General features: G+C 40.4%; 2 protein-coding genes across 5 annotated transcripts in view; one reads left to right on the plus strand and one right to left on the minus strand.

The window, feature by feature from the left end:
• RGS4 (regulator of G protein signaling 4) overlaps positions 1 to 19,980 on the minus strand; it is a 34,960-nt gene extending 14,980 nt beyond the window's left edge. For 2 of the 3 annotated variants that reach the window (XM_082052259.1, XM_082052257.1), the window contains exons 1-5: positions 17,710 to 19,980; positions 14,615 to 14,699; positions 12,643 to 12,801; positions 8,982 to 9,062; positions 7,770 to 8,112 (exon numbers count right to left, since the gene is read on the minus strand). The gene's annotated coding sequence lies outside the window, so the exon portion shown is untranslated. The remainder of the gene's footprint in view (positions 1 to 7,769; positions 8,113 to 8,981; positions 9,063 to 12,642; positions 12,802 to 14,614; positions 14,700 to 17,709) is intronic. The other variant, XM_082052258.1, reaches the window with a different exon arrangement.
• On the plus strand, positions 15,584 to 25,605 carry RGS18 (regulator of G protein signaling 18). Of its 2 annotated transcripts, none has more exons than XM_082052255.1 (5): positions 15,584 to 15,932; positions 16,619 to 16,720; positions 20,001 to 20,065; positions 21,124 to 21,290; positions 23,419 to 25,605. In XM_082052255.1, the coding sequence occupies exons 1-5, from the start codon at positions 15,814 to 15,816 to the stop codon at positions 23,671 to 23,673; spliced, it is 708 nt and encodes a 235-aa protein (XP_081908381.1). In that variant the 5' UTR covers positions 15,584 to 15,813; the 3' UTR covers positions 23,674 to 25,605. The 2 variants fall into 2 exon arrangements, with proteins under 2 accessions (XP_081908381.1, XP_081908382.1); XM_082052256.1 differs by having other exon boundaries at positions 15,585 to 15,932; positions 20,004 to 20,065.
• Positions 25,606 to 26,785: the final 1,180 nt, after the last annotated feature.

A 26,785-nucleotide genomic window follows, 5' to 3' on the forward strand; every position in this document is an offset into this window, starting at 1 on the left:
GCACCTCAGGCTGCCAGTGGAGGGAAGGCTGAGGAATGGGATGGAGCTACGGTGGACAGAAAGGGGAAAGGCTGGGGTCATGGGAGCTGGAAAGGAGGAGAGCAGGAGGGGATGAAGTGGCCAGTGATGTACAGAGGGGGCAGGAAGCTACGTGAGGAGAGGCCCCAGAGATGAGCCGTGGGAAGGAGGAGGACATGTCCCATGGCGTCTGGACAAGACAATCCTTGGGAACACAGTCCAGCAGCCAAGGGAGTCCCAGGAGGCTTGGCTGTCCCTAGAGAGAGCACATGTGTGCACTGAGTGGTTTGGTGTCCTGCAAGAGAGGTCACCGAGAGCTGAAACAAGTGCCCCAGTGCTTAGGGACGGCATGGCAGGATCTCTAGGGGAGCTGTGCCAGGCACAAGTCTCCAGCATGACCCTTCTGCTTGGCAACATCCCTAACTGTCTGTATTGTTATCTTGTGCTTGAGATTCATAATGGAGAATCACTTATGTTCTGAGTAAGAGCAGCTAAAAATAGTGCTAATGTAACAAGGATGAGAGATGAATTTACAACATTGAAGCAAGAAAGCCCAGAAGCCCCTCACAGCCATTATACGCTCCCACAGCTTTCAGATGTGCTTTCAACAGCAAACACTCTTGCTGTTTGTTAGGCAAAGAAGGAAATTGCCTAAGACAGTGGCAGATGCCTGGAAGGATTCATATTGGAGCAATTTCTTTTTACCTGCTCTCCCTTCGGCATACCTCACTGCTACCTACCTTGTGACCCTGCCTCCTTGAACCAAAATATGTGGGGCTTAGCTGCCAGTAGGTGTACATGGAGCATTGGATAAGGCATCACATCAAACTTTGTGTGGGAAGAGAACAGACTGGTCACCTGCCATTTTCTAAGTCAGCATCAAGCTCCAATGAAGCATTTCTTCCTCATCAGAGGCAGACGCTGCCAAAAATACATATAGCCTTTTCAGGTTCACGCTCAGGGTGTTACAATTTTTGCCCTGTGTGGAGGGTCCGTCCCCTCTGATATGGGCTGGTAAATCTGCAGCTCAAGCTTTGAATAAGCACAATGGATCTGTAAAATTTTTAAGCATGTGTTGATGAAAGAAAAGCAGAAGCCTCAGGAGGGGAAACAGCCAAGATCTCAGGCTACCATGATACATAGATCTCTGGTACTCTGGATGGTGTCACAGGTATTCCTGGCTGCACAGTGGCCCAGCTTCAGAAGGATGGCGGGGGGCAGAGGGGGGGTCATAGAAAGAAATCTACTTGCACCAGACCAGCTGCCTAGACTCGTCTTGCAAGCTGCAGGAGCTATAAGTTTAAGCCTTATCTTAAGAAAAAAAGGCCATTTCCCCCTTAAGAGTCTAGCCCTTTGGATCAAAGGGCCAGTGTGACAGCCTGTCCTGGTGTTGTCTCTCACCTGTCTGGCACACATGCTGGCACCAGCCAGCTCTGCTCAGCATGCAGCATGGCACAGACCCTGAGCAATCCCTGCCCTGTTGTGAAGCTAATGCAAAGGAAGTGGCTGATTTAAATTCCAAATCGTTACAGAAGCTTTTGGGGGTGCTTACCTCTCCTATCCTAATAGACAGGGGCTCCAGAGAAGCTACCTTGCAGTCTGAGCTGCATTTAGAGTGACAGGCAGCTAATACAAAACAGGCTTAAAGGCAGCTTGGGAAAGATGAGGTGGATAGAGAGGGGCCTGGCTCACCCCTCCCCATAGCCACAATAAAGCGTTTCATGTATCCCTTCTCCACACTTGATCACGTTCCTGCTGCCTCAGTGGTTCATATTATGCAGCTGATTGACTTTGTGAGATATGAGAACAAAATGTCTCCTTGCCCTGCTCCCTGATGCACATTAAATGTGTTAGATTGGAAGGCTGAGGCAGATATCAAAACAAGCCCTCAAGGCTGGTTTCTCTGCTAATCACTGGTGCTCATGTCCTTGTTACGTTGAGGGACTCTGTGCTACAGTAATCTAAAAGCACCATCCTGGGCATGTTTCTATTTTTCTGCAGAGCTGTTCTGTTGCAGCAGTGAGAATTGTGACACTTTCTTTATCTAGCAAAAATTGTGTTCCAACAGGATTTTTTTTAACGGTTAATGAGCAACACTTGAAGTAGCCTCTGATCAATGAGATGTGAAGGAAAAGTAAGGCAGGAGGCACAGAGGCCAGCTGTCTTGCCAGCTGCACCCCAGCTACAAAAAGTAAAAAAAGTCACGGAGAAAGGGGTGGAACCAAGAGCATCACCTGCTCCAGCAGTGCCATTACCCCTGAAAGAATGGCTCACCGTATTTCTCATAAAAGGTTGGATTGCTACAGCTGAGAACTCAGTGCCCTGGGGGCAGCATATTCCAGTTCACCATCTTCAGCCTGGTGCCCCATCCGCGGGGCTGGTTTGACATGAGGACTTCACACCATGATGCTCATACTAGGAGGCACTGTCAACAGATGACAGCCACAATATATACATTCATAGACAAGGTACATCAATGTGATAGCGCTGATCTTAACAGGGTTACTCCACTGCGTGAAATCTGGTGTTGACAGGAGAGGTTTTTGCTTCTGTTTTTCTCCATTTTCCTGCATCCAGCTATGGATCACCTTTACTTATGGCTCCTGGATAATAGAGGTTGAATCCCACTGTGCTGTTTTACTGCTTTTAAAATTCTCTGATATATGCACACTTGGTCCAAAGCCCATCAGTCCAGTGGGGAAGGCAGGCTGGACTCCGTCAGCAGAATAGACCAAAGTGGGCTCAAATTTTAAAGAAATCAGCTCTAAAATCCTGCTTGTCTTTGTTCTGTGTGAGTCACACAAGATAATGTGCAGCAGAAGCTGGAAGGGGAATGGGGAGAGCTCTAGGAGTAGAAGGATTATAATTTTTCTCTTCAACTTCTCTGTCCTACATTGTGTGGAGTTGTCCATGAGAGAGCAGAGGAAGATACGCTACCTTCAGCCTGAGGGCAACAGAGCTTCACGGCAAATCCTTCAGTATCGGATCCTGAACCCACAGCACACACTCAGGTGTTATTATATAGGGACACAGAAGTTGTTCCCAGATAAGACTCCCTCCAGTTTTTATCCAACCCTATTCTGTGCTCTGCAGCTGCTATTGTATTTTCAGGAAATGTGTTTCTGTATCGGTGCAGAAACATGACTATCTCAAACAACCTCCACTGATGAACTAACTGACCCAGTTACCCAGAGTTCACAATTCAGTGAAGCAAATATTTTGTGTAGCTGCAAGTACATCAGATCAGACCTCCAAGGGGCTTAGGTGGAAACACCCTCCCCCTTCCAATTCAGTCCAGAATCTCCAAATACTCTGCCAGGGAAAAGCAGTGCTGAATCTAGCACATACAGAGCTCAGAAGCAGTGTAAATAGAGACTTGGTAATGAGGGAAAGCACTGAGAATTATAATGTGAGCAATCCTGTACAGGGAACAAAAGGAGGGGGAGCAGATTGTGACATCTACACAGTCTGCTCAAGGTGAGTGTAGGATGAATAGATGAGTTACACAGTTTAGGACAATACAGTGTAACAGCTTTTCTTTTGAAATTAATTCATATTTTTACTAAAGTTAGGCTTTTAAACCAAATTAAGGAATTGAAATATTTTCTATTAGCTCTTTAAACTATTTGTAATGTTGTTTCAGCCACTTAATCCCATGCTTACGTGGGGTCACATACTTTCCCTCATGCACTGCAGAGTGTGCAAATTCACAGCATGAGCCACTGAGTAATCAACTGTTACACAGCAGCATGCACCAGAACACAAAAATGCTAGGTGCATTCCAAAGGATCTGTGTATCCATTGGTTTGTGTATCCTGTCATTATTGTTGTTGTTATTGTATTTTTGTTTTGTTCTGGTTTGTTGTTGTTTTTTAATTACAGCAAGTAAGGATTAGATTAGAGAGCAGACAAGATTTTTACAGCTGTGGGATCATGAAATACTAGACTGGATTACCTAGGGAAGGGTTTATAACACCATTAGAAAAACAAGGGCCTATAGAGGAGATGATAAAACTGGAGGCTAAAGTTCAGCTTTGATACTCCCATGTAAGGTTTTTGGTTAAATGTTGGGGGCAGACGGTGTCCTGCTCCTAACAATCCCATGTAGCTGTCTCAGAGACAAACAGAACTGTTGCTGAACAGCAGGGAGTCACTGGTTCCATACAACCTGTCTTCAACACGGGCAGTGCAGCTGCTCTTTGCAGTACAGACCTTTCCACTACTTTTTTTTTTTTTTTTTTTTTTTTTGAGCCAAATGGATTTCCGCCTACTCTGCAACCCCGGGGAAAAGGAAGTTGATTCTCTGGCTGGAGAAAGCAGCTCACAGTGACCAGTCCCAAGGGAAAAGACGATATCAGTGTTTCTGTTTTTTAGTTAATTGTGTTTACTGAAGGATACATAACATTAAACTGCCTTGAGCCTTGGACAAGTTTGTAGAAGTAAACAAAGACTATTCCAGTCTAATGTTGGAGAACTGACCCTTGGATTATTTCTGAGCTCACTTCTTCCAGTGGCTAGAACAAACCCTGATGTATATGATGTGAAATAGAGAGCACTGGACTCACACCTTGTTATTTCAACAAATAAACGTGTTTGACTGCTGTAGCTAGAAGGCATCTCTCCTCCAGAAGACAGGCCACAAGGTAGAAGGGCAGCTCCTTTCTCCTAAGGCTTGTCTGGTGACCGCTCTGCTGCTCATCAGACCTCCAGTCATTTTGTCAGGAGGACACACTGCAAAACACACTGTGTTAGGAAACAGCAGGAGCAGAGATGCTCCATAAATGGGGACAAGCCAGGAGCTGAGGATGACCCCAGCACAGACTGTGTCCTCACTGATGGGCACCATCCCACAGCACCTGAGCAGGACAGGCTGCACCAGGACCAAGTAATGGTCCATCCACAGCCCTGGGATGGATCAAGACAGGGCACATTTAGGGAGCCCTATATCAGGAGCAGCAGGAGATGGGGTTAGAGATAGAACCACCAACAACATAGCTCAGGGGAGGACTGGGGCCCAAGGCCTGAGTTTAAACAGAGCTCCTGGTTCATAAGCATAGTGTGTGAGCCCAGGTGAGCGTGGTTGGGGTAACTAAAAACTATTAGCGCCCTCAGGGCTTGGAGACCATGTCTACCCTCTCAGCCTGCTCATGGGCAAAGCCATCTCTGACCTCCCCAGGAAAAGCCGTGCAGCGTTGCTCAGCCCAGAGGAAGGTTTCCAGCCTTGTCCCTCCACCACCTTGCTTTCTGTCTGGCCACACCATATCAGTCATGGTCCTCCTGACTCCCCTTGTGCTGTCCAAGCGCATTGTGCGTATTGCTCACAGCAATGCCAACACAGCCATTTCTGCCCAGTAGAATCCCAGTAGCTCTCTCCTCAGTCTCTAATGATTTGAACCACAAAGCCATTTGTCATGCTACATCTTCTTCCCCAGTAAGTAAAAGTCAATTAGTGTTTTCAACTTTGCTCTGAAATAGCCCTGACTCCCTCTTACTTCTTTATGCTACCAGGAAACCATCTACAATAATGACTTGTTTGGATGTCTAGTGCTCTGCTGCAGCTAATTTCAAGCTCTCTAAACTTTCCTCTCTGTGTACCAAACACCTTAAGCAGGAGGCACATTTCACTGCCAGGAATTCCAAGATTTATTATGTTTTGAAACTATCATATGGCCGTTTGTTTTTTATGCTCAAGAAAATAATGAATTTTCCTACCAGACTTTATTTCCTATCTTAAACACCTAAATTTTTAGCAGTCTTTATCATTTTCTTTATCCTGTCTTAGTAGAGGAACAAATTCTTGAAAACACAAATGCTCCAATAGGTCTGCAGGATAAGACCTGAAGATCTACACAGTCCAAGCATATGCAGTGACCATAGGTGGTCCTGTGGCTATCAGTGCGTTCTGGTGGCCTGCTGTCAGAGATATGGGCTGGCTTTTGATTTCCATGACATCCTCCAGTGTTCTGGTAAGTACACTCTCTAGCATTCACATCTCCTGACTCCTGCTTGCTTTGTGAAGCAACACAGAGGGCCCAAATAAAAACCCAACTCAGTTTTGGGTAGAACAGATGCTGTTTAGATGCAACTAAACATGTGCACAGTAAAGTGTTTCTGACAGTTTTGCTCATCCCTTATTCAGGCTAGGCAGCAACCGACAAAGTCACCCAGCCTGGCTTCTGGCCGAGCTCACACAATTAGAAAAGTATTAGCTGAACTTAATAGGAAAATCAACATTAAGCAGATAGGAGCTGGTGTAGTTGTTAAAGACAATGTAGTGTTTTTTCTCTGGCAGAAGCCCAGGCTAATGGAGGGCTTCCAGCATCCAGAGCAGCCGCCAAATGAAGGCTTAATTGGCTTCTGAAGCCACTCATATAATTACAAACACTTGTAATGAAGCATGAAAAATACAACAGCTCAGAACTGTGACACGGAGGGAAAAAATTGTCTCATCTGTCTCAGAAAATAAATCAAAGCTCCTTTACCTTCTTCCTTACATTGAACCTTCTTCCCAGCTCCTATATGACCTGCAGACTCTACTCGGGTGCTAGTTTGCAGGGCAGTGCCTAGACCAAGAGGAAATCTGGCTTCTAACACAAGGCAGAACTTCTGCCTTCCCCTGAGAACTGGGGACACCTCTCCAGCCTCTCACTCTCCATGCAGGTTGGACACCAGGTGGACACTATAACAGACTTGGAGTGCCCACTGCTGGTGTGCACAGCACAGCCCTGCCGGCAGCATAACATCTGCTTTGGCAAACACTGTATATTTTGATTCTGCTTTAATTTTAGCTAAATGACCCTTCATGATTTCTGTTCAACAGCTGCTCCCTGAAACACATGTCTCTGCTGATTACTCAGACACAGTAGCAGCAGCTGTAGGATCTGGTCCAGGCAGAGCCGTGTACATTCCGCCTTGTACCAGAGACCTGCAGCTCCTGTAATGTGTGTCCCAGAGCCAACTGGTTGGGAGTCCAAGGTACAACTTCCTCAGTTGCTATGCTGTATTGAGCCAAAGATCATTAGTAGTTGTGCGGTTTGTTACTCTACAATTTTCTAGTTTGCTAGGGACAATTTGATGTCTTGTTTGTGCCTCTTGAGTCCTTTGATGAATTCAGAATCACAGAGAAACTGAGGCTGGAAAAGAGGCAGAACCAATCTGGTCCAACACTCCCACAAAGCAAGGACAGCTTTGACGTCTTGTGTCCTTTCTATGGATCAGGTGGCATCTGGTCCCACCAACCTATCACTGTGGTACTTATCTGCAATTAAAACACTGAGGGCTGAACACTGGTCCCTGGGCAACCATTTTTTTTCATGTGACTAACACTGTTGACCTGCAACTTCTGTCCTAGAGTTTGAGTCCTGCATAGGCTAGACCGAGTCAAGAAATACCATAGGGCAGTCTCACATCTCTAGCGCTTGTGATCTTAGGGTGCACCAGCTGGTCTGCTAAAGCAAGTGGCATTCAAGCAAAGGGGAAGCGTCTCCCACCCAGAAAGATGGTGATTAGCGAACTACAGCTTCCCTGGTGCAGTCTGAGCATAGCCAGCTCCCAAGTCATGAGTTTTTCCTTGTTTGTACTGAATTTAATATCATTTTATAGTTATTATGCTAAAATTTGATTAAATCATGCTTAGCTAGAGGAAGACCTAACACAAGCTTAACTGCTTTCAAGTGATGACAAACAGAAAGTGCAGATAAAGAAGCCACCTGAAAAGAAGCACGTTTTGCAGGAGCCTCAGAGAGGCTCACCTGGGCACAAGAGGCTTTTCCTCACATGTTATGGGCTCAAGGCTGGGATTTTACTTTGAAGTGTCTGCTCTGGATCTGCCCCAAGGGCTTGCTGGGGTTCCCTGTTTTCAGCTCTGCTCAGATAACCATCATAATCACTCTGGCTAAATGAATACAGCATAGCGAGTGCAGAGGCAAAGCAGTGACGAATTATTCTTCTGCAGCCAGAAAAGGACTCCAGCTCACAGTCCACCTGTTTTTTACAACTGAGATTATGCAGGTTCCTGCACGCACTCAGTAACTAATGACTTCAAGGTGCAAACTTCAAGGGAGCAGTTGTGTCTTTTGCCACGTCTGCACAGCCCTGCAAAAAAGTAGCAGAAACAAAAATAAACAAAGTGCATGCCCTTGCCACAAACAGGGATTTCTTACTGACAGAGCTGTCATTGGAAGAGGATGACCAGGAAACTGCTGTGTGATCACCCAGCTCTACAAAGCAGAGATCCATCAGAAGTGAAAATGCACAGGCTAAGCAGGTAGAAAGAGCATCTTGGTCATTCTCTGCAGGGACAGAAGGGTTCTCTGATACAGATAATCTTCAAACAAACAGTTGATGGCCTGAGTTTGCAGAGTCACATACTGGCATCTGTTTAGGGTGAACTGGTGTGAACCAGATCACAAAACTGGAGGTGCCTGAAAGGCCTGGCTCATGTATGAGCTCTCCTATAGCTCACGAGGTACATCTTCAGGGAACATGGACTGCAAGCTCCAACTTGAACGCAGAACAACAGTCAACCCGGGGCCTGTGCACCCATGTGGGACATTCAGCTGTCGCACCTCTAAGCCTTGGGCAACACCTAAACAGGACAGGATGTGACTCAATTACCTCCAGAAAAAAAGGTACAGCTTGATAAGGAAAAGGAGATTAAAAAAGGAGTAGGATAAGCCGGGCCAGGGAGCAGTTTGCTTGTCCTTGGCCACAGCTAGCCCAACCCAGGGTAACTGTTTATGAGCAGCAACAACTGGTGGAATGGGGCTCTCCATCACTTGCTCACTGCAGGAAACCCAGTGCTGTTCATGTCCCCTTTTTTGAAGGAAAGGAGAAAAGACATGTCAGAATTTTTCCAACAGAGGGAGCACTGGGACAGCTGTGGCCATTGCACTGTCAACCCATCAGCTGAGGTGCCTTATTTTGGCTCTGGAACACCTGGACACACATATGGCCATTCTCACCTTCCATCCTCTGGGGAAGACACATCAACACTGCCAGGACTGGGTCATCAGGAAGCAAGGATTCTAAACTTAGAGAGTATTCTGGAAAAAAAAAAAAAAAGTCTTTCTTAGCCTCAGAGACAGTCTCTAAAGTCAGGATTTGAAAGTTACTTGTGGATCAAGTAACGCAGCCTGCAGACCTTCCCTAGGAATTACAAACAATGACTCATGATCACTGAAAATTGGAATGGAAATTATTTCATACATGCCACAAGGACACATTTCAGACCAACAGTTTCTATCGTCAGACAACCTAGCTTGATTTGCAACAGATGAAATCAAACATTTGTATTAGATTTGGTGACCACAGCAATATAAAAATCATTATGAATTTTATGTTTATCAAATTGACAGTGTAACCTGATAAATGATCACCTGTTTTTACTCAACACAGAGACTAAAATAGCTTGCTTCCTGGTGTGCATACCAAAAGTGCAAATATCACATTTCCTCTGTTTTGAGGAAGCATTTTTGGCAAGCTTTGCAAAACTTATTTTTGTGATTCTAGTTATTCTAGCTGTGACAGAGAAACTGAGACAAGAAAGACAGGAGCTGCAGATTGGACCTGATGGGAATCAAGTTTAGGTGCTGGTGTGAAAACCAGAGGTTGCCAAAGTCAGTTGCAAAAGTTAAGACCTGTGTAAAATCAAAACTGTAGTAACAAAGCATGTCATGACCAGGCTAAGAGCCAGAAAAATTTGAGAAATTGATAGTGCCTGCATGGCAAGGTCTTTGGTCACAAACATGACAGCAAGGGTGACCGTGGGGAATCTATAAAATCCATGCTGTGGACTAGAGTCCAGGGTGAAAAGGAGGTTCAATTCTTTCTTATGTTGCTGCTCACATCCCAAAATATCTCAGATCTCAGCCAGATCACACAGCCTCCAATCCAACACAGCAAATTCATCAGATTAATTTCAGTCATGTAAGAAATCTTAACGTATGCATAAGTACCTCACTAGAGTGGAGCTTTACGTTTACTAAGCCTGAAACTCTTCTGAAGGCTTATGAAGACACACTGCCCTCTGCATATTGCTGGACTAAGTAACCAGCAAGCTTTTCTTGAGGGTTCTTGCAAATTTTAAGAGGAAATTGGATGGCAGGTTTGGGAAAGCCAGTTTTACCCTTATGCTTGTTAGCTGAAGACTTTTGTTGGAAATTTTGCTATTAGCTAAGAAGAGGAGAGACTATGACTGGCTGGTGAACAGTGACAACAAGTGTCTCTACCTTCACGTTCGCCTCCTCAGAAGAGATGATTTATAACAAACTGGGAGGAGGAGAAGGAAACTACTACTGCAAAACTTTTATCATCTAAGAAATAAAACTGCCCCAACTTATATTTTAGAATACAGGTTTTCTCAATCCTCAAAAAATTGCTGAACCTTCCTGGAAAATTTCTCAGTCCTTCCAAAGATTCCATACTCATTCAAATTTGACTTGGCTTAAAAGATAATTTAAAATATTTAGATATTCATACACATATATATTTATATATTTAGTGAGGACTGAGATACTAATTTTTCAGTTTTTTGGTACCTATTTTTTTACTGCTCTGATGAGCAATCCACCATACTACTTTGCAAATCCTAGGACCATTTACATCACCTAAATCAGGACATCAGAACAATGTACCTTCAGGAAGAAGTAACAATGAATAAAACATAATGACACATAAGCTAAAGAAATCGTTATTGTAGAAATCTTAGCTGTGCTTTAAATAGGCAGAATTAGGTGTATCTGTATCAGTACCATATTATCCTGGGGGAGCACAAGATGCAATACTGCAGCCATCAAGTGTGCCTAAGCTCTTAGGTCCTGCCTCATTTCTTCCTAAATACCTAGATGTGACCTTCAAAACCTGTTTGGAGAGCTCTCCCAGCCATGGGGTAGCCCTGCTCCCTCCAGAGCTGCCTTTCTAATGTGAAATGCTCCTAACAGCCTCCTTAGTTCTGTATTCAGGAGGTCTGACAACAACTGCTCAACCCATGCTGCAGCATCCCCAAGGTATTCCTGAATCACCTGACTGGAAAAGCAGAATGAGGATGTGCCTGACATCCAGCACGATGGTTTGGCTTAAACCACACCATAGTTCAGTTATAGTGGACTCAGTTCTGATGTAAAACAGGCCCTCGTGTGTGACTAAAGTGATAGTCTCTCCATGCTCTTCTCCCACACCTTTTACAGGAGGACCAGGAAACACTCAGCCCGATACTTGTTGTCGCTTGCACTGTTAGCATGGCTTGATAAAATCCTTCTCTTAGAAAAAAAGTAGGTTGTCATGTGAGGAAGCTCTCTAGGTTTCTGTAAGACAGATATACATACAGTGCACAACTCCAGTAGGATATTTTGAGGAAGATTTAGAGAACATTCCTGCCTTCAACATTTCCTGTGAATACCACACTAAAACAACCCACAATTTAAAATACGTGTGAGTGTCCTAGGTGAGCGCTTCCGGAAGCTGGTCATTAAAACGCAATTTTCTAACGAGCAGTGATGTCATTGCTATGCCCATGTGGAGAGCCAATTGTAAACACTACGTGGTTCAACTGAGAAACCCGCTTCCTGTAGATTAATTGTGTCAGTGATGTATGTAATACGTAAATAGCCCTAATCAGAGATACTGGCCATAGAACCCTGGGGCAGGCAGGAAGTGAACACAGCTGAGAACTTTGCAGACTCACTTTCTTATTTTGACCTTTTCAAAAGACAAAATAAATGTATTTAGTTTAGCACAGATGTAAACATTTTCCACAGCAGAAGTTCTGCAGAAACTACAGAGATTTCCAAGCCTGAACCAAGATTCAGTTTTCATCACAGATGCCTTACAAAACCTTCGAGACCTACAGACCCCGAATGCAAAGCATTATGTTCCTGTTGTCAGTGATCCATACCTGAAGAAATGCAATTTTGCTTCCTTCCTTTTAAACATCAGCAAGAAAAAGGAGGTTTTATAATGTGTACTGTGTGTAGGTGTTATAATGCTTCTCTTCCACTAACTCCAAAATATCCCACATGCCAAGTTCCTCCACTAGTAAGAATCTCTTAAGTGCACCACTGAAGAATTCCACTGATTTAGCAGACTGCAAGCTCCTCTACTTAAGATTTATGGTAAAAGTATTTTCCTTTTAGTATTGTTTCATGAAGAAAAAATGTTTTTTTTTGTTTAACCTGAAGATGAACAAAACAACTCTATCTTTTAGTCACATTGCTATAAAATTCTAAGTCCAATTATGGTTCCCAATAATGAATAAAAAATATTAAGTGATAAATTGTTAAGGGGTTACTGAAGAGAGGCAGATTTCTTAAAGCCAAATTAATTCAGAACATGTAATTTTAATTTTCAACTCTAAGAACTAAGGAAATACATCTTTTCAGCCCCTGCTCTCCACTGAAACTTCCTTCCATGCTTATTCTTCACAGAACAGTAAAGAGACTGTTGCTTTTTTTTCCCTCCCACAAATATGAATATTGCCTCAGCAGAAACCAAAACAAACAACCCCCCAAAAGCTATACTGGTAAAACTGGATTTGAATAAGAACAATGGCAGAACTCACTTGTGGAGAAGCCCAGTCAGTGCTAGAACATGAGCATGGACACAACAGGAGGCAAAGTTTACGCTTACCTGGCAAGTAGCAAAAACAGTTTGAAGGAAGATGTGGAGGGATTTCTAACACAGGAGAACTTCTCACTGTGATCTAGTTCTCTGTGCTGAGCTGAACTGCTCCACCAGGGCTTCACTTGTATTCAGCTGAATACAACATCTGAATTTTTCAGTGCTTACCTTTAAAAAAGAAATATAGCACATTCAGTGTATAATACAATGTCATTATTGCTAATAGTATCAGTCTCTATTTCTTGCACAGAGGGCAGCTGTTGGGTCTACACAAGTCCAGCACGACTTTACCATCACCTGTGAGAGGACCTTATCAAACACTAACAGAAGCCAGTGCAGACACCAGAGGAATAAGCCCAAAGAGATCAGGACATCACCTCAGGGAACTTCCTGCACTTTATGATCTACTCAATTTTGCTTTCTTCATCACATAAAGATCATTTTGAAAACACATATTCTGTTCATCTAACTATGAAAGCTCTTGAAAAATGTATTTATTCTTTGCTACAAGTAATAAATCACTAAGTCAATATTGCTCTCACTTTGCAGAGATTATCTTGATTTGAGGGCTTCAAAGTCCCTAGCCTCCTTCCCAAAAGATTTGCGAACACATTTCAGTAGTTGAGAAAAAGCTGGGAATCAGGACATTTGGATCTCATCCCAAATTTCTTTAGAGCTTTCTTGGTCTCTAGTCGTGTCATCAACATAACAGTCTGGGTCTCTGAGTCTGCTTTTTCTGGCTTAAAATAACACATTCATTTTCCTATATCGTCACTGCGTAGTATACAAAACAGCCCAGAAGCATTTATAGGGTCATTAATACTGTTGCTATAACTACTGTAGCCTGCAGTGCAAAACAGAAATACTTATTAGCACCAGCACCATTCCTGACAAAACACAGACTGACCTTCATGCAATTTGGCTGCTTCAGGGTCTGGATTTAAGATTAGCTTTCTATTAATGGGGGGAAAAGAAATTGTTTGTAGTTATTCCCTTCCTTCCCTATTCTGACCCCCCACCTTCCCCCACCCCCAAGAAATAGTTCCAAATGAGTTCTCAGGAGCTGCACAGAAGGTTGGTGCATTCAGGAATTATATTACTGTCACAGCATAGTTACAGTAATAATTTAAGCACCTAAGACATAACACCTGTTGCCTTAGAGTCATTTAAAAGTGGACTGGAGAAGCCACTCAGGTGTACACTGGGGAGAGCCCATTGCTAGTGGCTGCTGAAAGGGATGGCACAACGGGTCATACCCATCTCTAAGTTACATGATGTAGTGGCAAGGCCACTATAATTCACTTCTGAGTGATGTTTCATGCTACAAATCTTTCTTAAATCAGCTTATATGAACTATTAAGGCTACAATTAACCACATTTGCTGGGAACTGAAATCATCAGGTGACCAAACTATGGCAGATGAACACAAACAGTACTATATACACACAATATGTGGAAAAAAAAAATCACATGACTAACACCGCAGAAAAGTAAAATGAAATTATGAATTCTGTATTTATTAACTTATTGGTAAAAGACAGAATATATTATTGAAGCAGCTATGGTTAAAGCCAGTTTACAATAAGCAGGATGTCATTTATAAGCCTACTCTGAAACTGAAAATGCAGTTTGAAACCATAACCCTGCTTCTTTAAGGTCCTTGGGTCATAAAAGGCAGATTTGCATTAAACATTTCCCATTCAGTCTGATTTTAAAATCTGCATCATACATGTAATACATGTGAGTTTTCTTTCATTTTTTATCTCCTAAAAAATAATCACAACAAACAACATCTTTTTTGTTATAGTTCAGGAATTTGGAGTCCCAGCAGGGGTTTTTGGTATGGTGGGGTTTTTTGTTTTTTTTGTTTGTTTTTGGTTTTGTTTTGTTTTTAGTTCTTTTGAACCTTAGTAACTCACATCCTCCTCAGCTCCACAAGCCACAAGGAAAAGGCCATTGTGGAACTCTCACCAGAACTTACCTGTGTTGCAGTAATTGCACAGATCTGGACAAAATTGTGGGAATGTGATGAGGTCACATCTTCTCCCCAAGGCTCAGGGTCTTACCTGAATAATCAAAATGAGGCATTAGCATTAAAAAAGGAGGTCTATTTCATTCTTAATCAATTAACTAATGCATAATTTTAATCTTTTCCAGCCCATCATTCAGCTAACACTAAAGAGGTTCCTTTAGTAGATATATTGTTCCTATGACATCTCCAACACAAATTCTACTTAAGAATGAGAAACTTAATTGACATCAGGTTGTACGTGAAGAGGTAACTTGTGCTGATCAGCCTACATTTTTACACTATGCAAACTGAAATGAGAAATTTTGGGTTATTTACTGTCAAAATAAAAAATAATTTAAAAAAAAAAACCTCACAAATTTTTGTGATGAATTAAGAACTTCTTATATTGGTTGGACACTGTAAATGAAAATAAAGCCACAAATATAAAATCTAAAGGAGGAGCCTTAAGTGGAAAAACTTGAAATTAGAAGGAGGTGCTCATCATTTCCGAAAAATGGTGCAAAAATTAAAATCTGCTCTTACAAAATACCTGATCAACCACAGCTTCACCTGGCTCCTGCAGGAGACTTTGAGAACACTGAGTTTCAAGTTAGCATTCTGTAGGTGAAACTGATATTGTGTCCAGTTTATGGCATCTGAGGCTGTAGAGGGCACTTTGATGTCAGTTAAACATTCTTTTAAGAGCTTAAGACAAGGTTGCGTATTATTTTATACAAAATTATTCCCATTTGAGTTAATTTTATGCAAACTATATACACTTCTCACAGGTGTTTGGGGGAAAATGATGGCATTATCCTAATTCTAGTAAAATATCAAGTTCCACAAGAAGAAACTCAGAGTCATTCTCTGCCGACAGCCGTGTAAGCCAACGGCCATTTTGCAAAGTTGCAATCTCACTTCCCCAAATGACGACTGTAAAACCAGAACTCGACTGCAAGTCCCGGGTATGTGCAGCTGTGGTGGCACTGAAGGTGGAGAACCTCCTTCTTCCCACCACCTGCTCTGGAGACTGCTCGGTGGCCAAGTGGGGACCAGCCAGCCCGACACAGCATGCGAGAGCTCTCCTGAGCACATCACCAACACCAGCTGCTGCCAGGAAATAAAAGAAACATTTTTTTTCTGAAACCGGGAAGCTTTTTTAGAGGAAGATGGAGAACCCACTTCTCTTATTCCCCCAGCTAAACATTTCTGCTTCAAAGGATAAAGCCTATTACAAAATCATGAAACCAGCAATTAAAGAAGAGTCACATAAATCAGGCAAGTCTGGGTAAGTTTAAGGTCATGCTGACACTCTGAGTGTGCTGTTTACATAGAGAAATCTTCTGACATAGTTTGTGGGTATGAATTTAGGGGACGTATCATTTTATTTTTGACTGATATATACGAAAACTCTTGAACTACAAGCCTGGGAATTGTATAAATAAAATATTAAGTCAACACAGAAATATTTTTTAAGAACAAAACCCAAATCAAATAATAGACTAAGAAAATAGGACAGGGAGGTTTCAAGAAGTTCTGGGAAATGCTTCTTTAAAGCCTGAATATGATCTCGGAAAGTTTCTTTTTAAAAATTTCAAATGACAGGAAACAATACTTCCTTTTTCTTTGCGGAACATTAAAAGTGGAAGAATCTGAGCCAACTGTTTATGTTCTCTAATGCGAAATTTCACCCCTTTATCTTTAAAGCAATTGAAAAAGATACTGACGATGAAAATATTTCTTTTTCTCTTTGCCAGTGTTTCCTATGTAAATTTGTGCTAAGCTATAAAGAAAATAATCATTAATATGACTAATAAATGCAGGAGAAGTGGCATCAGCATTACTGTAAGTGAACATAGGGGGATCTATGATGCAGAAGCAGAGGTATTAGTCAAAGGAAGTGTTTAAAAAAAACCCAACAAACCCACAACTTGCAACAAGGTTGCTTTTAAAGCTGCCCTACTTCGGTTGCAGAGCTAAGCAGAAGAGAAACAGGCTGAGCCTTCTCCTGCAGAAATCTGAATTCCATGAAGGTGATCATCCTGGTAAACCTGGAAACTTGACAAAAGCAGCAAGGTAAGCATTATAAAAGATGGAGTCATGGGGATTCCTTTCAGGAAGCGCCTGTGTGACTCAGAACCTATTTCCTGCATTTGTGGCAGAGAATAACACTTTCAAGATCTATTTAATTTAAAAGCTAGCAATCAAACCCAAGCATACAAACACTATAGAATTGTCTGATATGCATCAAGGTAACTCACCAATAGTGTTTTCACACAATGAAGCATGGACTATTCCCCATACGCTTGCAGAGACATTTAAACCTTCACTCATGCCAACAGTATTTTTATTAGTTCACTGACTATATTGAGCAAGCATCAAATCAGGAATGTAGCTGACAAATTACTGATTCTGGGGAAATCACACAGCTCCTTGGAAAGCAGGTTTTCCAAATAATTCAGTGATGTACAAATGCCAGATGCAAGTCAAATAATGAATGCATAGTTCCTCAATAATTACAGTAATTGTATGAACACCCTCATCTCCAAAATTCAGATACTGATGTTTAAACACTGTTGTAATATTGTCCCTGTTATACTATTTCTCATGAAGATGCCAGGTTAAATCTTGGTTTTGTTGACTTTACTAAGAGCTTAGTTCCTGACTTCAGTGGGGTACCAGGATCACACTGATAAATTAAGAATTGCAGTTGTAGGTCGTGACGGAAAAGAACGAATGCATGAAGTACTGCAACTCCATGGCTGAAAAAATTTGCTGCCCCTTTCTTTCCATCACTTCAGAACACTTCAGTGTTTTCCATGCTCTTTTGTCCTCTTAAGCTTGATGAACCTTGTTTAAGCAGTTACCATCTTTGGGACCAAGATGCCTGCTGTGACCAGAACTGCTTCTACAACCCCTTACTATATAATACCTGTGAACACATGGTAGAAGTTGCACAAAGATGCAAACTCTGTTTCTAGAGCCCATGAAAAAGTTGCTGAGAAATGGATATCTAAACACTTGCACCTGTGCATCTGGAAAATTAGGCAATGTTTGTTGCTCACATGTCCAAATATCACGTCCATCCTAATGACAGAATGATGTATTCATGATCTGGAAGACTTTTCACTCCACACTCATAGGCAGTTTCATGACTTTTTCTCTTTTGGTTTGCTGCTGGCAGTAGTCTTAATTCAATGGTTTTACATTCACTCAGAAATACCAGTCCTTGCAATGATGAACAAAAGGTAAAACAATGCTGAGAACATCATTTTTCTGTGTCTCGGTTGTCAAAGTGTAAAACCATGCTAAGATCTGAACAGAGAAAGCACAGCCTCCATTTCACCTGTATGCAGACAGTATTACCCTGATTACCCTTGGGTATTTCATACAAAGTACTGATATTCACTATTATTATATATATAGAAAGAGATGAAGATTATTTTCAGTGGAAAAGAAAATGGAAAAAAGGCAAATTACCTTTTTCAAATCATAAAGTGAAATAATAGTTTGGGATTTAGAATTTCAGCTATTTACTTAGTTTTTATGGTTTCCATTCTTCACAGAGATATTAACTAACATAAATAGAAATAGTACTGAACCAAACAATGCAGATGGACAGTGTAGTGATAGTGGAAATGCCTATGACCTGTTTTTCTTCTTACCTTTAGAAAGTGGCAAAGCTGAATAAATCTTGTTTTCTGTCTATTATTGCAGCAACTCATTGCTGCACCCAAGTCTTGGGAACCTGTGAAGCTACTGGGTTGATGTAGTTTTTGAAGGAAAATCAGAAATTCACGCTAGGAGTTTCCAAACCCAGCAAAGAACCTCTCCAGCATTCTGTGCAATTGTGGACTGTGTGTGTTGTCTAAAGCCATCAGGGTTTATCTTTCACTGTGACCAAGTTAATTTCTGTAGCTATAGGAACCCACTGTTCCGAGACTTACAAGGGCACACAGTTCAGAGAACTGCACTTTTTTGTACTTTTCATAACTCAAAAAATTGTGTAAGGGAGTGAGGTCTCATTTTCCTCAAGTCCAGAATCTCCCTACTTTACTGGCCTACATTCATTTCTTGAATTTCAGTTCTCCAGCTTTTGTACCTCTCAAGAACTGTTTGTCTCTCCCTAGTTAAGAATTTCATTCCTCTAAGCAATGACTTCAGCTAGGACACGTGACACCTATTAAAAAAAAAAAATAATCCTTTTAGTTTTGTGCAAAACCAAGATCATTACTGGCTTAAATTCCTTCCCAAAGCAACTGGAATTTCCTTTCATCTGAACTTCATGTGCTTACAGATTTTGCCAAGAGAAGCCATACCATGTGAACTGGGCAACAGAACAGCAAGTCTCTGTGCAGAGATAGGAGCCATATTGAAAAATTGTTCGGTCCATAAGAAGTTGTTCTAACCAACTAACTCTGGACAAGTTGCTTACTGATACTTTCAGTGTATTGTGCATTGCCCTCAAATGAAAATGATTCTAAATATTAGTATTCATAAAGCACACGTTAAAAATAGACTTCACCTTCAGCCTTGGAACTTAAGTCCTAGCATGGTACAATACATCTCCAAGCTTACTCCACTTCTAGTCTACTAAAAAAATCAAAGTACTGTCCAGGTGTGCATTCAGGATTAATCTATACAAAACCCAAAAAATATTTCTCCAAAATTGTATTTGTGTGAACAAGGTAGGATGTTCTTTTTTCCTTTCAGCATGGTTCTCTAGGGCAGAATATTTGAAAACAAAGTAAAATATGTGCAATTTGACATATTTGATGAAGAATATGTGGAGTTGTATAAATGGAGCACAGTGTCTCAGAATAACATGACATTTGAAATATGCTTGTGGTAAACAAACCACGCTATGCGTGATATTACCCTATAAAGACTATCACCTAAACCATATTGCTACAACATTGTCTTCAGGCTATAGAATTTCCCGTATTTCACTAAAAATAGACTGTGATAATGCAGCCTCAGACCGAGTGCATTGAAAACCACATCTCTGCAAGAGTATTTTTTTAAGTTTAATTAAGTGACTGATCTGGTTCCCTTATGAGTTTTACCATACTGATCTATCTCAAGTCCCTTAAAGATTACTAGCACGCACAACTTTTTGTTTGTTTATTTCTTTTTAAATGGGGAAAAATGTATAAGTCTGCAAGAAAAATGTCAGGAAAAAAAATTAAACCAAATGTTTCTGAAGTCCCTACGAGAATGAGCTCCTTTAGTAATGTGATCTAATCAAAGGCTTTGTGAAACAGTCCTGAGCATTAATGGTAACACAGATAACATGTTACAACAGCTTCATAAATACACAATATGTACAATTCTTCAAAACCACTTTCTGTTTAAGCAGCGTGTCTCCTGAAGAAGCAGTGAAATGGGGAGAATCTTTCGACAAACTGCTTTCTGAGAAAGGTTAGTAGCTTTTTTCCTTTCCATGCAGACTGTTAGGGTGGAAAATTGATGGAAAATTATGGAAATTATGGAAAATTATAAAATCCAGTTGTGCTCTTATATAGACCTGGCAGTTACCTAAACTAAGTATGATGGGTCATTTATAGCAGCATGTGTTCTGCTCTCCTCATGTACTTAGGCTACAGCATGCTGTCAACTACCAAAAATAGTTAAAAATAGCTTTCAAGTTTCATATTTTCTTGAACAAAGAAATATAACAGACAGCAAGAAGTTCCTGCAATAAACAGTAGAATTTCCTCTGAATATTGCTCAAATATTCCTGACTGCAAGAGCAAATCTTATAAATGAAAACTTTCTATGTACTTCAGAACAGACTCTGTCTCTTTTGATACAGTTTGTTTCTAAAAGAGTGATAAGATCAAAGCTGTCCTTCACTTCAAAGGGCCTGTTGCTTACATAATTATCAAATGCACATACGTCCCTCCTTCCATTGTGGAGGGACACACGTATGATCCAGCTACAGTGCTGGACACTATGTGCTTTTCATATCTGTTCCTTGAACAGTTGACATCAATACGATCGCATTACTTCCGCACAGATTACGCATACTTGGGAAAGAAAATATCTTCAGCATAATAACAATAGGATAAAGCGAATTGTAACGATGCTAAAAGCCATTCATTTTAAATTGCTACTGGAGAACAGTACGAGCAAAGATTCAAACAGTGGTTTGGTGAACCTAAATTGATTTCAACCTCAATAAAGTTAATCACTTCCACATACGTCCACATGTTTTGATTGTTTCTGTTTCTAAATTCACAAGATCTTGATAGTGGATTTTTACAGATGCTGATTATTCTGTAATGGGAGTTACAGCATTCAGGATCATAATGACAGAACTGCATTTATTTTAAAACCTTTTCTATTTCAAAATAATTATCTATAATGTGATGTAATTCAAAGAGAGCAGAACCTGTTTTGTTGCTTTGCAGAGTGTGTAAGAGTAACTGCCTGATAAGGATATATTTTTTAATGCAATTCAACATTCCCTTCTGTAGCTGGATTGGATGCCTTTACGAAGTTTCTGAAAACTGAGTTCAGTGAGGAGAACATCGAGTTCTGGATAGCTTGCGAGGATTACAAGAAAAGCAAAACTGCACATGAACTTTTGCCAAAAGCTAAGACCATTTATGAAACATTCATACAGAAGGATGCTCCAAAAGAGGTACAGTAAAAATGTTCTTCACTGTACACAGTATTTGACACAACTGCCACTGATGAAATCTGCTTTTAAGAAGCACATGCCCAGAAGCAGGGGTAACAGTTAATCATGTAGTCACTGACGTATTGGCTAGCATTTGTGAAAAAGTAACACGTCTTTCTTTGAACAGAACAAAAGGCTTATTTTCCCCTTCTCTTAAACCAGTAATTATCTATGAAATTATTACATACCTCAGATACAGAGGCCTTTGTTTTAAATTAGCTAGAAGACTGAAAGAGACTGGAAGAAACTATTATACATGTCTTTTAAAATAATAGTTTTGTTTTAACATGGACTTTTCTTGATTGACCCACTTCCCCCTTGCTATAATTGCATATTTTTGTGTATGTTACTGCCAACACATACATGAAAATATGTTGATATGTCAATCCTCACCAACACTAAGGCCTTTTTATATTACCATAATAGTGTAAGCAAAAGGAATATTTTTCCTGCTCTAAGGAGGAGATGAACAGGTCAGGAGATGGAACTCTAACTGAAATCACAAACTGCCTCTTCAGTAGGTCTTTTGGACTTACAATTTCCTGTAATTCTATCAAGTTTGAGCAAACGTCACTTGCCAAAGCTCCTTTTTCACTGTATTTTATTATTATTATTATTTGTCAGAATAGCAAGAGTTAAACACTAACTGCTCCTTGCCTGTAACAAGGATAAAAAGGATGTAATTCTCATTTTAAAAGGAGGATTGCAAAATGGTGCAATTTCCACCTGTAATACCCATAGATTATACTTAAGATTCAGATTGCTTTTCCTAGGAAATGCCCACTTTCAAAGACTTGTGTCTCTTTTTACATCTTTCCCTGCTGCATGTCTTTGGGGTGGACCTTGCACAAAAAGTAACCCCCTGAATTGTTAGAGGTAGAGCCTGTCATTGCCAAACAGTCAATCTATGAGCAGTTATGGAAGGGTATCAAGCACTGAGTCTGTCAATGCTTACGAGATTTATGTAAGTGAAAAGGTGAGCAGTAGGAAAGCGAGGGAGGGGACAGGGTGCGGAAGTTCTACTTTGGACTAACAGTAACGTAACAATTTCTTTATCTGTCATACTTTTGATTTGGTGCATGTAGTGTGGGTGCTGGGGTTCACCTTCAGCAGCTGGATTTGGTGAGACTTCCTTCCTTGGGGTCACCTGAGTCACTGACACCTGCCAACAGCATCTCATTCCAGACCACACAGCTCCGGAACTTGCATCTTCTCTCTGGACAACTTCTTGTCCAGCAGAGCTCTTTTGCACACAACTTTCTGAGCATACAGTTTGACAGGATCATAAAATCTTAGGCTTGATGACTGGACCATTTTGTCATAATTAATTGCTCTTCAGTTCTTAGATCTAAACTATTTGTTCTAATCAGCTTTATGGAAATGACAGGTGTATCTCAGTGAGGGAAACACAGCATTTGTAGAAGTCACTTTTTGGCTGGATCAACAACTTTAAAAATATATTCTATTATTCAGAACAGCATGCTTAACTCAGTGCCTGACATTTTAATAAAATTCTCCTACTAATTAAATCTTCCCAGAATGAATGCAGCAGTACATGGAATACATGATAATTTTGATATGCTTTCTCCTATCTAAAACCTCCAGAAACCCATTACAATATTTTTTTATATTTTACTTATTAAAGTTTTCTCACCTTCCTACTACCAAAACTCTACACAGAAATCAGAAGTGTTAAGTATTCACTAACATATTCTAATGAGACAAAGTTCTGCCTGAATCCTAAATGAGAACAGGGGGAGTTCAGTATTAGTCTGGTGTTGCAAAGCCTGACAGCTGCAACTATTCCAAGATCACTATTAGAAAGTTACTTCTAGTCAAATGTCAGACTTTATCTTCTATTTTACCACTTTTCCATTGTACCAGTGACACATCATCAAGACTTTATGACAGGCGTTACTGGACATGAACATACAAACTAATTCTGTGGTACTAATATCCCATTGTATCGGAGATGTAAAGTCCTCTTATCAGAAAAGACTTTCATCAAAGCACAGTATTATTGCTATGGATAATAACACAGGGAATCCATGAATGTATGTTAAAGAATACATTTTTCCCTATTCTCCAGGTGAATTTGGACTTTCAAACCAAAGAAGTCACAAGTCAGAATATTGAACAGCCCGTCATCACCACCTTTGATGCTGCACAAAACACAGTCTACAGGCTGATGGAACAAGACAGCTACCCACGCTTCCTAAGATCTGATCTTTATTTAAATTTGGTTAAGGGGAGAAATCCCAGTCGTCCGACCCTTAGGAGACGATCACGGTCTTTTACTGTCAATGATTTCCAGGGTGTGCGACCAGACTTCACCATTTGGTGACAGACAGACTCAGCCCTCATAAATTCTAGCTACTAGAGCAACTCATATGTGTTTTAAAAGCCAAGTCCTTAGCGGGTGTAAATGGGTGGAAAGCAAAGTTACATGCACTTATACCAGCTCAGAGCTCTGTAGCCAGTGATTATTATAGAGAAGTAGGCAACATATTGACGTCTCGTGTAAAGTTCTCAGATGGTATATATGGTGTGTATATATATATATATATATATATATTTTTTTTTTAACTCAAGGAAGAGCTGTAATCATATTTGGAGGAAAAAATTAGAGTTTCCAGCACAAAAATGTCTTTATATTATCCACCATGTATCCTGAACCTGTATTATATAGCACAGAGTTTCATCACAGTTAGAATTTATACACCTGGCCTTTGCACATATTTATGTTTCTGCAATATTTCCTACACTAAACACAGAGTATTTGTGGTATTTTCTCCTACTACAAAACTAATGGGAACATTACTACATATAATGTTACATGGATTTTAACTACAGTCATAATTCAAATTTAGCTTTTACGTATCTGAAGAAGAACGTAAGAACACCTATTTAATTTTTTGGGGCAAATTTTGTACTCATTTTATGTGTCTGTTCTCTGTATTTAACTTATGCTGAATAGGTTAGCTTTGCCATCAAATACTTGTATTCTAGTTTTTTGCAAACAAATGAGCAGCAGCAAAGGGCTGAGAATGTTATTTTAACACAATCTGTGTCATTAAATATCAGGTCATGTATATATAGATACATACAAATATTTTCACTTCTATTTCTAAGTATTCATGATATACCAACTTTGTTACTAAACTTTGTTCTAGATTTTTTCTGTCTTTTATTTTGGAAAAGAATCTGAAAATTAACAGCTCTTGGACTCAGGTAGAATAACCTTCAGTTCTACCGATCACTAATATACTCTCTGTAGTTACAGAGGAGGAAGGAGAAATCTCTCCTTTTATTTATTTACTGTTAAAGTCACACGTATCCTTTTCCTAGTCAGTACATGCAGTTATCCTGCCCTGTTCTTTCAGAATTGATGTAGACATATCTTGAAGCATGGAGTGATTCTTAAAATCTTAAGCATTCATTCAGTTTAGCAAGTGACTGCAGGATTTAGTTGTAACTATGACTTGTATATTCAGTCGCTTTGCATGTAATTTAAGCTTTCTCCCTTTTCAGTAGTAAGTGGTCGAAGTGGAAAGGTGCAGTTCCCGAGGATGGGACTTTATGCTCATTACTGATCCAATGTAAATCTGAGAGTTTCTGTGCCTGCTTTACTAACTTTCAATAAATCTGAAGTGATCTACTTAAAAAGTTTTCAGATTTCACTTTGTAACTAGTACATTGATGAGTAAAACATGAAGGCTTCACTTCACATAAAACTAAACTTTAGCCACAATCATTGCCACATCAATCACCGCAAAGGAACCTCAGAGATCAGAACTCACCAGGGAACGCTGCTGAGCACCATGGCCTGGGAACCATCTCCAAACTCTACCTGGGGAAGAGACAGGAAACACACTTGTCATTGTGAGTCTGGTATGAACCTCACTAGTTTATTCCATTCCCTTCCCCTGGACCCAAAACTCTTGGCACGTACTGTTTCTAAGTGTAGAAGTGGTCAGAATCTGGGCACAGTGATTAGGAAATAAATCAAATGGTTTTAGTAAGGTTGATACTACATTTCAGTCATCTTTAGCCATATAAAACACAGCTTTGAAGCTTGTCAGCCTCTGTTTTTAAAAAAACTGTTTATACTCATGTTGTCATTGTCATAGATATCACATGAATGAGTGAACGCAGTGAAAGGCAACTTTCTAACCAAAGTTCATGGCTTAAGTCAGTATATTTTTCTGGACAGATTATTTACCCTTGTTCTTTGACTGTTACTCCATTAAACATGAATAATGTCTGCCAAAAGCAATCCTGTTTCTGATTAAGGAATCTCTAATACCACCAACGATGTCTGGATGCCAGAGTTCTCAGATATTTAAAATATGCATGTTCCTATGTTTTTTATCACCAACTTCGTTAGAGAAAGACAACAGATTTGAGAACTTGAGCATTAACAGTGGGTCTGTTGCAATGCAGGCGTAAGACCTACACATCTGCAGCTAGATTCACCCTGGTGTGATTATTTTCCTTCATACCAGCTGAGAATCTGCACTTTCACTCCTGTCATGGATGAAATAAATGAAAAAATGTGTATACTTAATACTGTTCCAAAATCCAAACAAATGACAAATATAGTACCTTGAGTAAGACTTTTTCTTCTTCACCAAAAAAAGCTATTAGTCAAAAGTGTCTGCAATGATAAATATAAGTCAGCAGGCGCCCTTTGTTTCATTTCACAGACACATGGAAAATTTTGCTTATCTCCAGGGAGGCCTTCCTCAAAACCAGTCTGTAGCACTGACAGTGCTAGTCCCTCTGAGGAGTTTCATAATGAAAACAAACAAGATACTCCTGGTAGCTATTTATGAATGCATGTTTTTCAAAGATAATTACAAACCATTGCTGAATTTACAGCAGACTAATGTCATGGGAACTACTGTAAGAAGAAAGTCAAGATAAATTCAGAGAAAGGAAGGCAAAGGGTAGAAAGATAAATGAAAATGACGTAATTATCTGGCAAAAGTTTTTTTTCTAGAAGACACGCCTTCTAGTGAGAGAAAATGAATGCTCTGCTGTAGTTCTGGAAGATGAACTAAGGATCGATTCAGTACAACTCTGTGATGCTGTTCCAGGATTGAGTTAGACAGGATTGATCAGACTAAGGTCTAGCCCTCCAAAGCTGTATTTATAGTATAAACCTCAGAGAAGTGCGAGAGAACATAGTCAGGCTTCTCTAGTTTTGGCAGAATAAATGTATCAATGCCATAAATCCTGTAGTTTAGCTGACCTAGTGCAAATAATACATGTACAAACACTATTGGACAAGTATTTTTATTGAGGATTATTTTATGTAGCAGCTTTTTAGATTTGTATGTGCCATTCAGCATTCAGTAAGAGAACTCAAAATACTCCTCTTAACAATACAGTAATTTACATAAACTCCACTTTTTCCTTAGATACATGATATCTCCAAATGCAAAGTATAAGGG

This window comes from Streptopelia decaocto, assembly GCF_964273445.1.
Source record: "Streptopelia decaocto genome assembly, chromosome: 5".
Classification (NCBI taxonomy): domain Eukaryota; kingdom Metazoa; phylum Chordata; class Aves; order Columbiformes; family Columbidae; genus Streptopelia; species Streptopelia decaocto.

Excerpts from the sequence above, each read along its gene's own strand:
- RGS18 (XM_082052255.1), top strand. The coding sequence starts at position 15,814 with ATGGAGAACCCACTTCTCTTATTCCCCCAGCTAAACATTTCTGCTTCA. Across the intron at positions 20,066-21,123 it reads CAAACTGCTTTCTGAGAAAG|CTGGATTGGATGCCTTTACG; the intron begins GTTAGTAGCTTT and ends TCCCTTCTGTAG. Across the intron at positions 21,291-23,418 it reads AGAAGGATGCTCCAAAAGAG|GTGAATTTGGACTTTCAAAC; the intron begins GTACAGTAAAAA and ends CCTATTCTCCAG.